At 39.0% G+C, this 15,362-nt stretch overlaps 1 protein-coding gene across 1 annotated transcript; it reads left to right on the top strand.

Moving 5' to 3' along the window:
• Window positions 1-9,612: 9,612 nt before the first annotated feature.
• On the top strand, window positions 9,613-14,012 carry LOC134677520 (uncharacterized). The gene is made up of 5 exons (XM_063535986.1): window positions 9,613-9,765; window positions 10,014-10,145; window positions 10,885-10,962; window positions 11,588-11,698; window positions 13,747-14,012. Exons 3-5 carry the CDS (start codon window positions 10,896-10,898, stop codon window positions 14,010-14,012), a joined length of 444 nt encoding a protein of 147 aa, XP_063392056.1. The 5' UTR covers window positions 9,613-9,765; window positions 10,014-10,145; window positions 10,885-10,895.
• Window positions 14,013-15,362: the final 1,350 nt, after the last annotated feature.

Here is a 15,362-nt window from a genome sequence, read left to right as displayed (position 1 = left end):
ATAGGCTGTATAGGTGCCAAGGGATATATTCAGGTTGCGAGGCGGCGGCGGTTCCGGCATATTAACATTAACACATAATATTCACTACCAGCAACGCATAATTATATTAATTCTAATTATAATCGGCATAAAATATTCTTCATATTTTATGCCGACTACTTTTCTTTTCTTCACTATAAGAGGTATCTACTAACAAAAATACATTAAAAGGTTGGCTACTTCTGGTTTAAGGCACCGTCCGGCCGGTCTTTCTTTATGACAGTCTTCCCTTAAATGTTATATTGAGTAGACGGACTTAGCTGATAGACGGTCTTCTCCGCATTGACCTTAATTTTAATCGCCAACTATTTCTTACCTTTCTTCGTCTGCAATTTTCATTCACGTACAGAGCATCTCTTGGTATACGCGAAGACATAGCTTGTATCAAATTGAATACCAGATCAATAAATTTTTGTGTTGCAGTTGAATCCTTCAATTCCTCGCAATAGGGTTGATAGTGAGCCATGGCGACCGAAATTTCGTGACCAAACACCTGTTTTTATAAGATTAATAATATTAGTTTTGATGAGCCGAAAGTCCTACGAAATAAATCCGGACAATCAATGAAAATTATTGATTTATAAATTCCTTTGGCAATGCTATAATTCGCCTACAAAATTATTATATAATAGTAACGTTCTGGCATCCTCTGTAGGCTGTCAACAAGGCGACCCGCTCGGCCCGGCAATTTTTAGCCTCGCTATACATCCTTTAATTAAGGAACTAAATTCTAAATTGAACATATGGTATTTAGATGACGGAACCCTCGGCGGCGAAGCGACTTCCGTCCTCGAGGATTTAAAAAAAATTAACATAGACCTGAAAGAAATTGGCCTCTCACTAAATTTTTCAAAGTGCGAACTTTTTATTACAGATTCCTGTCCGGACAAGGACAATACAATCAACCTTTTTAGACAACTCGCCCCTGGCATCAAAATTATAAACAAAGAATCGCTTCACCTCCTTGGCTGCCCCGTCCTAGACCAATCCTTTGAAAATTTCGTTGACTCAAAAATTCAAAATTTTACAGCGACATCACACCGCCTGGCCAAAATTAATCTACATTCAGCCTATTCCATCATTAAGCATTGTCTTTTCGTTCCAAAATTCACGTATATTCTTCGCGGAACCCATCTTTGGAAACACCCCAATTTGGTCTCAAAATTAGATACATTGGTCGTTGAAACACTCACATCCATCTTTAACATCTCTTTTGACGAAAGGTCTTGGACCCAGGCTAGCCTACCCATTAGGTTTGGCGGCCTGGGCATCCGCAAAATTTCTTGTGTATCCTTACCTGCGTTCTTGTCCTCGGTGCATGGTGCTCAAAGCCTTATAGGGAAAATACTAGGTCCTTCTATTGGATCTATGGAGGCCGCGCACTGCTCCGAGGCCAAGAACGTCTGGTCTATAACCTGTCCCAACACAGACCTGCCTGAAAACCCCTGCTCGCAGAGGCAGTGGGACGAGCCGCTCTGTCAACTAGTACGGAAAAACCTTTTAGATACGTCACCTAGTTCGATAGACCGAGCTCGTCTCCTTGCGACTGCAGAGTGGGAGTCAGGTCTGTGGCTGCAGGCGCTACCCTCTCCAAACATTGGGACTTTTCTCGACAACACTACCTTCCGCCTAGCAGCTAGCTTACGTTTAGGGGCATCTACCAATCAGCCACATCGCTGTCAATGTGGCACCACGGTGGACATTCTTGGCCACCATGGCCTCTCATGTGTTCGAAGCGCTGGCAGGATCCCCCACCATGCCAGCATAAATGATGTCCTCCGTCGAGCTCTTGTTAGTGCCAAAGTACCTGCAGTCCTCGAGCCCAGCGGGCTGGCCAGGGATGACGGCAAGAGGCCCGACGGAATGACACTGGTGCCTTGGAGCATGGGTCGGCCGCTAGTTTGGGACGCTACCTGCGTTGATACCCTGGCACCGTCCCATGTTCCAAGCACCAAGGATTCTGCTGGCGCTGCGGCTTCCTCAGCCGAAAGCATCAAGCGCCGCAAATATGCCGCTCTGGGAAGCAGCTACATATTTGCGGCGTTTGGTGTCGAAACTTTGGGGCCGTGGGGGCCAGGTGCGCGTCGACTGTACAAAGACTTGTCGGCGCGCTTAATAGAGGCTTCTGGTGACCAGAGGGCTGGCCACTATTTCGCCCAGCGTATTAGCATCGCTATACAGCGGGGAAATACGGCCAGCCTTCTGGGCACCTTGCCCGTTGACGGCGATCTGGGGCAAATTTTTTACCTATAGTTTTTGTAAGTTTTATTATGTTTGTTAATTTTATTTCCATGAAAATTATTGATTATATTTATAGGTACATACTTCAGTTGCAAGAGGAACATTCATTACTTGAAAACCTTTCGGTTTCAAATGCGCTGGTGTTAACTTGTAAGCGATTTTTAAGTTAGGCTGACGATAATTCTCTTCCTCTAATACCGCTTCCCAATGTCTTTTTTTCAAAGTTCCGTAAGGGGTCTGAAAAAAGAATATTACATTAGTTTGACTTCGTATTATCATTTTATACAAGGCGAAATTGTTATCACTGACCAAACTCTGAGGGGTGAATATATATATATTCACCCCTCAGAGTTTGGTCAGATATAATTAATTACACCTTGTATATTTTTAAAATTATCATTACTCATGCATTACTCTTAATTAACCTTGAACTCTTGTAGCTTATCATCCAAAGTAGATGTTCGAAAACATTTCACTAAATGATTAAAATCTGAAATCATCCATAACCGTCGTGAGCAGTCACAAGGGTGTTCACAGCTAACAGTGTCTTCATTTACACCGAATATTTTCCATACTCCTCGGTTCCAAGGTGCACCGTCCATCACAACAGCATCAACACAAATTCCGCTGTTTTCCATTAAAACAATACACTCTAAAACTAGTTTATGTAGCGGTTCGCTTTTGCATGAATTTTTCGATAAAAAGCAACCTAAGGCTTGAACCCATCTACCTCGAAAAGGCACAAACTTGAACACCAAAGCATGGTCCGCTGTTGTATTTTTTAAATTATCTGGAGTGTGTTGCCCCAGGTCAACAAAACCATTAAATTTCATGGTTTGAGAATCAAAATAAACGCCTTCACTTAATTTCATTTCATCCACTAAAATAACTCCTCGTTTCTCCTCCTTCTTCATCGCCTCACATCTGTGTAGTAGAGGATTAGAATCCATATGCAGAACAGCTGATTTTGCTGAGATACTTATTTAAAGTTTGTACAGAAGAAAGGGGTAAAATATTTCTTTTACGTATAAATTCATACGTATTCCTGCTTTTTATACGTATCAACATGCACTCATAAATCCATTCTAACGTATATCGACGACCTTTTGTATTATTTTTTTTTCGCGGCTTCAAAACATGATCTCACGGCATTTTGAAATTCTTCAGGTAGTTTTGAAATAGATGCTTGTACTACGGTATCCGATTTCTTTGCACACTGCGCCTTAGCCAAGGAAATTTTCTCTCTTAATTGGATATTCTGCAATAATATGAACGGTCGATATGAAATTCGTTACTCAAGTAGGTACAATGTATAAAGTTATAGACGGTCAAGCAAATCTTGTCAGTAGAAAAAGGCGCGAAATTCAAATTTTATATGGGACGATAACCCTTCGCGCCTACATTTTTCAAATTTGCCGCCTTTTTCTACTGACAAGATCTGCTTGACGCAGTATATAAGCCGACAAGATATTGTAGTAATTAAAATATGGCAACATCGTAGTGTCGTCCCGTTTTCTTAGATTGATTTGAAAGGGACGACACTACGATGTTGCCACTTTTTAATTTCTACAATTTCTTGTTGGTCTATAAGCGGGTGTGCGAATAAAAAACAACAGCTAAGTAAAGTGGTATCCAGACGGGACTGATCAAATCGGTTGATTTTATCAGAAATGAAATTGGCGTCAATCTCTAATTTTAGATTTATGGTGATATTAGAGCCCTCTACATTGAAAAAATCCAGAAATGGTATCCAGACTGGCCTCACAAATTGGTATTCTTGCATCTGCACTTCATTTTATCGGTAATATCGGTCATTATCGGCGGTTGAATTCGGCGAGCCAAATTGGTATTTGCATCCGCACTTCGATCCTGATTCGATCGGGCAATTCAATCAGATTGGCGAAAAATTTACTAATCTGGATACGCCTTAAGGGACTTCGAAATGATTTCGAAAAATATGTATGAAAACTTCTTGCTCAAGTTTCTTTTTGTATTATTTTACGTCTTCAATTATACAAATACAGTATATTATAGCGTCGCCTAGTACCCATAGTACAACTTTTGCTTAGTTTGGGGCTAGGTTGACCTGTGTAAAGGCCAGTACACAATGGGCCAGCGTGGGCCAGTCTGGGGGACGCATTTATGCGTTAGAGGGAGCAAGTGATATTGCTATCTCATTCTACCGCATGGCAGCGTCCCTTGGCCTGGCCGGCGCTGGCCCATTGTGTACAGGGGCCTTTAGATGTCCCCTAATATTTATTTATTTAATATGTTTTTGATAAAAAGCCGTAACAGACTACCGCACCATACCGCGACTTTAGTGCGGTGCGGCGCACGTATCGATAGTCGTAAGGTGGTCGCCGTACGTGCGTTAAGAGCCCCCTCCAGACTATGCGCGTGAATCGCGGGCGAAGCCGCGAACGCGAGTGTGGAGTCCAGAACGCAGACCTGCGAAATCGACTCCACACTCGCGTTCGCGGCTTCGCCCGCGATTCACGCGCATAGTCTGGAGGGGGCTAAGGATGTAGCTATAATTTGGAGCGTGAAAGAGATATTTTAACCGCACCATCAAGGTCGTGGCGCGGTGCGGTAGTCTGTTACGGCTTTAATGCCGGCTACATACGTAACGATACATCGTTGCGATAAAACTGTGCAGTCCGATTGTCCGATTGTCGATTATCGTAACGATTTGTCATACACACGGTTCGATTTATCTGCACAGTCGGACTGCACAGTTTTATCGCAACGATTTATCGTTACGTATGTAGCCGGCATAAGACTTACCGTCCTCTTCAGACGCTTGCATTTATGTACAAGATTTGAAGCGCGCCGTTTAGCTTCTGCCATTTTTTGTAATAGAGTTGAAGTGGAATTACGGTTCTGCAAACGATTTCGTAATATTCGACAAGATTTACATCTTGGGTACTGTTGATTTCTTTCGTAAGTATCATCACCAATAATCACACCTTTACAAAATCTGAAAATTGATGTAATTATATATTAGATAAATTCGTTTTTATCTTTTATTATTCTCCTGTACCATTGTTTATGTATAAATAGTGCTTTAATCTACAGGTACCTACATAATAAGGGTTCTTAAAATACACATAAAAGTCGAGTTTTAATAGGATAGGTTCAAGAATTAAGACCTATTTAATGTACCGTTACATACAATATTTTTAATGACAAAAATGTTAAATAAAATCAAAGTTATTAGGCTTACGAGTTATCCTTTTATTTTAAATACAACTGTTACATTATGGTATATATATTCATAAGACGACTGCAAACAGTTGTATTATCGCCTACACCCATAGTACAAGCTTTGGGGCTAGGTTCCTCGTATTCGAAATGAAAAGTAGAGTGTTTAACTCGGGTGAATGGCATCATTTTAGCCTCGGACTATGCTCTCACTGCGTTCATCCCTTGGTTAACAATCTACCAAAACTTACTTATTGTCGTCAATCTGAGTACCAACGCACAAAGGCCATCTTTCAACCGATTTTAAGTAATCGTAGGTGTTGTCATATGAATTAATTTTCTCCTTTAGTGGCAATTGTTCATTATTGGGAAAAATTACCTGCAATTAAATAGCAATTATGTTTCGTTACAAATTCAAATTATGCCAACCGAATTTTATTGTTACATTAATAAACACTTACAGTGACAGTTAGATCATCGTTTAAACGTATATGTAAGTAAGTAAGTAAATACTCTTTATTGCACCACAAAGAAAAATAAAATAACAGATTTACAGTGTAAATAATGGTAGCAACAGGCGGTCTTATCGCTGTAAGCGATCTCTTCCAGACAACCTTGAGAGTTGATGTTTAATCTTCTGAGTTTTTGGATCCATTCGCATAAATTCCAGCCCATTAGGATTTTCTGCATGTAGCCAAAAAGGCGGCAACAACGAAAATGCCCGAAACTTACTTTTAAAATTCTCTATTGGATTAATTGTTACATGAAAATCGAACTGAAACCGTCCAGTAGTTTGTTTATCGCAAAGATACATTCAAACCCACGAACAGACAGTCGCGGCGGGGGACTTTGTTTTATAAGGTGTAGTGAAAATTACATACTTACCGTTGGTTGGAAAAAAGATACGGATTTCGTAACATTTTTCTGTTTTTTCCTCTTACGCCCACTTTGGCAACTGTTTACGATGCAAACTTTTCCCATTTTTACTATAGAAAATATATCCTATAGCGGTGGATTTGCCCTAAAGCCCCACATTCACACTCCTACCTTGTAGGCCGCCTCGTAGTCCACGTCGTTGGGTAGGATTGTGTATGGGGGTTGCGGACTACGAGTCGTCCTACCGTTTAGCCGTTTGTAGGACGGCTCGTAGTCCGCAACCCCCATACACAATCCTACCCAACGAGGCGGACTACGAGGCGGCCTACAAGGTAGGAGTGTGAATGTGGGGCTTAAGGCCTGGTAAGCCCAGGCCCGAGGTGGCTAGATAACAGAGGTGGCAGTCTATATGATGCGTATTGAAACAGGGGCGGCTAGTTTTACTGCACAAGGAAATCCTAAATTAAATAAATCACTTTATGAAAATTTTAAATAAAATTTCAAAAAACTGACAGCGCACTTCACTCAGTCAATAAGGTCTAAATTCATGTTAGTTCCCGGTACTACCTACTAGCGCCACCGGAGAGATTTCGAACTATTCTTTATACTGACAGCTGGACACTTTTACAACCGTCTTATCATAAAAGATAGCTCTCCTTTACCCTATTGATACCCTATTGACTTCCTTGGAATGACGTGACCCTTCATAATTGTACATGTGTGCCAGGGGGGGGACACTACAAATGTAGTTAACGTCAGTAAAGATGCAGGCGACTTCTATATCTTGCTTCTCACAAAATTAGTTGACTTCCGATTACACAAACTACTTCACCAGATGTCACTATAAAATGTATATAATTTCAGTGGCATTAATATTTAAATTAAAATAAGTACGAATTCATATTTGTAATTATTATAATTTTCAATCAATTTTGTGAAAAAATAAGAATTTTGTTATAAATTTGATTTAATTATACTGTTTTTTTATGCTGGCAACACTTGCATATCCGCCAAGACCATGTCAAGCATAGACAAGCAATTTTTTTTGCTGTCACTGGAAGAGGGTAAATTTGAAATATTTCAGTGATGGTTCAGCCATTTTCTTCGTTACGGTTCTGAAGAAATTAGATTATAGCCCGAATTAAAACACATACCCTGTTATGAAAACCCCGAAAGTGCGTTGAGTTATCTCTGTGTTGCTCCGCCTTGTCGTTGAGCATTCGCTGTGTGCTGTGTTATTTTGTGCGATATGGACGCTATTTTACAGTAAAATTATTTCGTGGTAGGTACCTAAGTACTAGTACCTAAGTACTAGTAACTTTTGATAAGGCAGGCCACTATCGATAAATCTACTACAATGCCTAGACTATGTGCTTTTGGATGTAAAAACACTGGTAAGTTCATTTTCACGAATTGTGGTACCTAATACATTCAAGTTCAAGTTCAAGTTCTTTATTTGCATTCATGTTGTACATATAGGTAGTAAATAACAAATAAGTTGTTTCAAACATGAACCCTGCAAGGGCATAGCAATTACTTAAAATAACCTATACCTAATACAAATAAAAATGAAAAATTGTAGGCTTATTAGAATACCTCTTAAAACTTATCATTTAAATATTATTAATTAACAATAAAATATAGCTATAAGAATCTTGTCATATCTATGCATATGTATAGTTCAAAATCCCATATCTAGATACTCCAGACATGGTATAAAAATATGTGTTATACATACTTATTTTAACATTATCTTACATTACATGTATCAGGCAGACATAATACAAGGAGAGTAAATTTATTTTTTCAGGAACAATAACCCATCGCTTTCCAAATCCTGACAAGTATCCAGAACAATTCAAATCTTGGGTCACACTTGTTGGTGGCAAGTTGGAAAAATCTTCGGATTATGAGTACCATAAGAAGAGGATCATTTGTGATAAACATTTCAAAAATGCAGACAAAAACCGTAATCACCGGTTAAATAGATTAGCAGTGCCTTCACTGCATTTACCAGGCCCCAATTTCACATCGGTGACAGGTGCGACGAATTGTAAAATCACTGTTGCTGACGTCACAGGCATCCATGGGCTGCGATTACCACTTACCATCGGGCGGGCCGTATTCCTGTTTGCCACCATCATTGTATTATTTAAAAAAAACTTTATTATATCGGAATAAAACAGATATTTCTCCTGCGAAGTTTCTGACAATTGTCAAAGATTTAGAAGAATTGTAGGTAATTCTTGACAGGTAATGAGTTATATGTCGGAATTACGTGACAATTGTAGTGTTTCTTGTGACAATTGTCATAAACTTAGCAAGAGAAATATCTGTTTTTTTCCGATATCATAAAGTTTTTTTGAATAATACAATGATGGTGGCAAACAGGAATGCGGCCCGCCCGATGGTAAGCGGTAACTGTAGCCCATGGATGCCTGTGACGTCAGCAACAGTGATTTTACAATTCGTCGCACCTGTCACGTTGGTGAAACAGGGGCCTGGTATGAATCTATAAGATTATCTTTCAGAATTAGTTATACGTAAGTCGGAAAAACCAGTCTAACTCTTTATAAGGATGTTTTTAGGGTTCCGTTCCTCAAAAGGAAAAAACGGAACACTTATAGGATCACTCGTGCGTCTGTCTGTCTATCCGTCTGTCACAGCCTATTTTCTCGGAAACTACTGGACCAATTAAGTTGAAATTTGGTACACATAATTATGTAAATTAGTGACCCAAACACGGATGGACGTGTAACGTAAAGAAATGAATTTTAGGCATAAGGGCCACTTTTGGGCGGTAAATGAGGAAGTTAAAAAATAAAGTTTTGTGGCCGAATTCCCGAAGTGTCCCAAAGAGGAGTACCTTTAGCTTCAAGCGTGAGTCGGACTTAAAACAAAAAATGCGACTAGGCTGTATCTGGCACGTAGCCGCAATGGTACTTGTAGTACAGTCAACAGCAGAAGTTGCTAAGCGGGCGAGGTATTCGAAATTACCTTGACATGCTCTTATTGTCTTAACTATAAAGTCGCGTCCAGATCATTTTAAACCACTCGCCCGCTTAGCAACTTCTGCTGCTGACTGTACTGATTGATTAGGTTACTATTGTTACGTGTTTTAAAAAGCAGTATGCATAATTTTTATAGTGATATTTAGAGAAAAGAAGCCATTACATGCAATGTACCGCTGACAGAAATATGGTTAACGTAGCTAATTGCGTCATATGAACTATTCCGTCCATTAGAGCATCAACCAACCTCTGTACCTTTTTACAGAACAAAGGCATGTTGACAACTTGGAAATTTCGCATGCTACTCAGCCAAACATTAATGAACAAGCCTCTACCTCAAACTTACAACAAGTTTCTATTGAAGCACCACAGCAGGCTGCATTACCAATCAATACGGGTAATCTATATATTTTTTATATATAAATGCAAGTGTCCTGACCGACGGACAGATTCATCAACGCAGAGCCGAAACTACAAAAGATAGAAATTTGAAATTTGCACACCAGGTTAGATTTATATATAAAGTGTACAAGAGATAAGAAGCGATTTTGAGAAATTCAACCCCTAAGGGGTTCAAAAGGGATGAAAGTCTGTATGGGGTTCAAATTTGCATGCGCAACAACCAATCTCTGTACCTTTTTACAGAACAAAGGCATGTTGACATCTTGGAAATTTCGCATGCTACTCAGCCAAACATTAATGAACAAGCCTCTACCTCAAACTTACAACAAGTTTCTATTGAAGCACCACAGCAGGCTGCATTACCAACCAATACGGGTAATCTATATATTTTATATTATATTTTTATATATAAATGCAATGCAAGTGTCCTGACTAGGGTTGCCAGATCGAAAGACGCTATTATCGGGAAAAAATATAAATTTTTCGGGATTTTGGGACTTAAGTCGGGAAAATAAAACATTCAAATTAAAGTAATTGTATTAAATACACCGATATTTTACATTATTGGCACTACCTTTGCTGCTCTGCCCATATACATTTTTATATGAAAATAGTATAAATTCTTTGAGATCTTGAACAAACAAAAAAACGTAATAATCAACGCGGGCCGCTCGCTCGCTCGACGACAGTTCGGAACATGAAATTATTGTTTTATAACGTGAAGCTGTTTTTCGGGACAGTTTTCACTTTGTCGGGAATCGGGAACATATGCTAAAAATCGGGAGAATCCCGCCAAATCCCGACCATCTGGCAACCCTAGTCCTGACCGACACATCAACTGACTGATTCATCAACGCAGAGCCGAAACTACAAAAGATAGAAATTTGAAATTTGCACACCAGGTTAGATTTATATATAAAGTGTACAAGAGATAAGAAGCGATTTTGGAAATTCAACCCCTAAGGGGGTTAAAAAGGGATAAAAGTTTGTTTGTTTGTGTTTGTTGTTTGTAAGCGATAATTTCCCTTACCGAACAGGCTACCACGGGTTTTTTGTTACTCGCCACATTTTCTCTTTTTCTAACGTTATTTATATATAAAAATGATATTTTCAGATGTTTTTGAAATGCCTCAAGCCGCCTTCTTTCCGCAGTTTCAGAGTCTCAGTACACCAACACAAAGCAATTCCGCAGGTAGGTTTTTGCTTAAATAATACCATAGAGAAATATAGTAAGACAAGAGTGCTCACTCCATGCATCAGTTTTGGTACCAAAAATATTAGTATTTTCATAGTCGACATCTAGCATCGAGTAGCGGAATTATCAGTACCGCTACTCGATACTAGATGTCTCTCAAGTGGCGACCAACGAAAATTGTATTGAACAACAATGTACAACTAACTAATATTGTTTAATTACTTGTAAAGGTACATGTTTTTTTGTAAAATTAAGCAATTAAAATATGGAATGTGAAGGAGAGTATTCTAGCAGTTGCCCTCTATTTCATTCTCACAGAAATTTTACTTAATGTCATGGTTTCATGAGTAACAATAACAACCTCATCCCAAACAAGGGAACACATAATAGCGACTGGAGGGCAGCATGAGGCGCACCCAGCTCTATGCGACAGAGACATTTAGCCACAGCCATAGCTTCAGAGTACGAGCGGATTTCATCAAATTCGATTCAGTTATTTCCGGTTTAGCCGTACCTCACTCAACACTGTACAATAAAGCGATAGAAATTCATGACATAAATTTCTGCCTATTTAGTAGGTATGTATAATGGATAGATAATAAGAATCTTAATACTTTTTCAGCTATAACTCAAGATACGAGTGCTGCTCAAGCTCGCGCCGGTGTAATCATGGAGCATAATTACAGCGTGATAAGCAAATCTAAATGGGCGGGAGGTGCTTTGGGCGGTCAAGGTATATTTACATTTATACAATAGGTATACAGTCTGTTACCGACAAGTGGGCTTTTATTGAAACAGGGTAAAGTAACATAGTTCTTTAACTTAACCATGATCTTAATTTACTTAAAAAACTAAAATTCAGCCTTTATTAACTTTCTAACGAAATTTTAATTGCCAGCAATGGTCAGCACAGTAAATTGACAAGTAAGTGCTAATGACAGCTCTTCATACTTTGTTTATTATTATTACGACGTTTAATTTTAAGAGTTAGCGATACCAAGTATACCAACAACACTTAAGATAGCTACACCAAATTAAAGGCACTAGTTTCATTGATAAACACTTTATTACCAACTAAATTAAACTTAAATTCAAACCCCTAATTTTTATACATTACAATATAATACATTAACGCCACATAATACGAGTAGGTAAGGTACTTGTCGTTGGTTTGCTAACTGTCTGAAGTGCTCGAGAATCCATTCCCCAACTTGCACTGGCACGGTCCCGTGCATTGCGCTTTCAAGCTGACCAGGGGCGATTGGCTGGATCTCACGAACTCGCTGAGAAGCCGCTGTTATCAATCGAGCATTGTGTGGATGTCGTCAATTAGGGAAGTGTTTCCGATAAAGCCTTAAGCCTTGAGCTGCAGTTCCACGTGTATTAACAGCTCTTGAGCATCGTAACCCATTTTAAAGAAAATCTAATACCACTTTTGCATATTTTTTGGTGTGTTTTGACAACCCGACGTGTTGACGACTTTTGAAATTATCATGTCAAAGTTTACAAAAAACACTTAAAACCTCCATATATGAACGCAATGATAAGGACGACAGTAATTTTGTGATAAGCCCCCTCCAGACTATGCGCGTGAATCGCGGGCGAAGCCGCGAACGCGAGTGTGGAGTCTAGTTCGCTGATATGCGAAATCGACTCCAGACTCGCGTTCGCGGCTTCGCGCCGCGATTCGCGCACGAGTGTGGAGCGGGCTATAGAGTTGTCTCAGTTTTTTATCCCCGTACCATGATATGCCTTGTACCACGTGCGTTAGCGATATGAGTAACGACAATTACGCAAATACGAAATTTAATTAAGCTGTTAATTCACATTAATATGATTTGCTAATACACGAAAACAACTGCTAATGGATCATATTATTATCAGTTTTAATAAATGCCCGCAAGCCAGTTACACACTGTATACTAACTTTTGCCCACGACTTATTCTACGTGGAATTTATGATTTAAGTAGCTTACTTTTTATCCACCTTTTTAGCCTGTTCGAGATCTTGAAAACAGTGAAAAATAGAAATACTACTCCTAAAAATACGTGTGATATCTCATTCGTCATGATGCCTAGAAAAATGTATTCGAAGCGTGTAATGTACACAAAAAATATTAAAAGTAAAGCATGTTAAGCCTTATATATCACTGAAAATTAAGGGTTCTAATAGCTTTAGCCAGCACAAAATCGCTTCGGGAAAAGGAAGGACAGATACTTATTGCGATATTGGGGAAATAAAAAACAACTATTTAATCTCCCCTTTTTTTGTTTATAACTTTTGATATTTTTTGTGTGCTAATACTCTCTTCGAATACATTTTTCTAGGCATCATGACGAAACTAATGAGGTATCCTGAAAACGGTGAAAAATAGAGATACTACACGTATTTTTAAGAGTAGTATCTCTATTTTTCACCGTTTTCAGGATCTCGAACAGACTATTTGCTTATTATACATAGATTACCCACACATACTTCCACGGAGCTTCCTTTTTTATCTTATCTTATAAAAGCTATCCTTTGTCCTTCCTCGGTACCAACTCAGAAAACTATCTCTATTGGTACCAACTTTCATAAAAATCAGTTTAAGATCAGGTTACCTAGTTAGTCATAGGGGTGACCGGACTGAAAAGGTTAGGAACCACTGCATTGTGGTTTACCAAACAAATTAATGTTGCCCTCTGGCGGCAGAACATGGCAGTAATAGTCTCTATTGTAACAGTGCGGTTTATTATTTTTAACCATGCTTCCAAATTCACACATTCAGTTTTGTTTTTCAGATGGGCTGAAAACAAAATCATCTAGCACCAGCTTAGCAGAATCAATCTCACTGCGTACAAAAATCAAGCGGCTACGTACTGAGATAATAAGGTTACAGAAAAAATCCAAGTCATTTGCAGCGAGGCTGGCAAATGCCGAAGACCTCACAACCAATCCTGCATTCCAGGATATTGTAAATAACATGACAAAACCAGCGCGACTATTTATTTATGCAGATGCAGCAGCAAGCGAAAAAAACACCAAAAGGACGACGCTTCACTGTTGAAGAAAAGGTGTTGTCATTATCTGTATACAAAAAAAGTCCGAAATGCTATGCATTACTTCATAAATATTTTACCTTACCATCTACAAAAGCTATGAAGCGCTTACTGGGCCAGATAAAACTTAGACCGGGGATAAACCCTATAATTTTCAAAAAAATTAAGGAAACTGTTGCGAAGCAAAACCTATCTGACAGATTATGCAGCCTCATGTTCGACGAGATGTCATTAAAACCGCAGGTTTCTTATAATGCGCAGAAGGATAGAATGGAAGGCTTTGCTTGCAACCGTGACAAGGCGTTTGCGGACCACGCCTTAGTATTTATGGTAAAAGGAATCAAACTTTAATTTTAAGCAACCGATTGCCTACTATTTTACGACATGTTTGCAGAAAACGGAATTAAAAAACATTATTGTGGATGTTATCAAACACGCACAAAAATCTGGTCTCATAATCGTGAATACTGTTTGTGATCAGAGCCAAGTAAATGTTGGAGCCATCAAGGAACTAGTAAATGACACCAAAAAAGAAAATAAACAGCTACAGAAGGAGTTACCATATGAACATTTTAAAATAAATGGCAAAAACATTATCCATATTTATGACACTCCCCATTTAATGAAGGGACTCAGGAATAATTTACTTTCCAAGGACATGCGCTATGTCACAAACGGGCAAGAGAAAATAGTGATGTGGCAACATTATGAAATGTTATATGCCGCCGACCGAACATATGGAGAACTACGGCTAGTGGACAAGTTGACCGAAGAGCATGTAAAACGACAAAAAATAAAAAAAATGCGAGTCAAATTAGCGACCCAATTATTTAGCCATAGCGTAGCTGTAGCCGCTGAACACCTATCGGCCAGTGGCGATCTGCCTCAGGAGTGTCGTCAATTAATTGACATTACTTTGATGCTCGACGACCTATTCGACAGCCTGAATGGAAATACCATAAGCATTCCTAACGGAAAAAAATACAAAGGATGCGTGAAGCGGAATTCGCCACATCATAAACTATGGCAAGACTGTAAAACAATTTTAAAGACAGTAACATTTATAAAAAAACAAGAAATGAGTGGGAATAAAATGCGAAAAATCGAACAGACCGTCCCATCTGTTATTAATTTTATTAAAACTATAGAAGGTGTAGAAAGAATATGGACAGTTTTGTCGGAAAAGTTCGGTTTTGACATTTTATTAACCCGACACTTAAATCAGGATCCCTTAGAAAACTTTTTCGGGAACATTCGCAGCTATGGGGCAAGAAATAACGCGCCTAATACTACGGCGTTTGAAGCGGCCTTTAAAGCGCTTTTATTAAACAATTATAACTCGCTCCATTCCAAAAATG

This window comes from Cydia fagiglandana, chromosome 26 (assembly GCF_963556715.1).
Source record: "Cydia fagiglandana chromosome 26, ilCydFagi1.1, whole genome shotgun sequence".
Taxonomy (NCBI): Eukaryota; Metazoa; Arthropoda; class Insecta; order Lepidoptera; family Tortricidae; genus Cydia; species Cydia fagiglandana.
The sequence above is the reverse complement of the archived record's forward strand: the minus strand, read 5'-3'. Positions and strand labels throughout refer to the sequence as shown.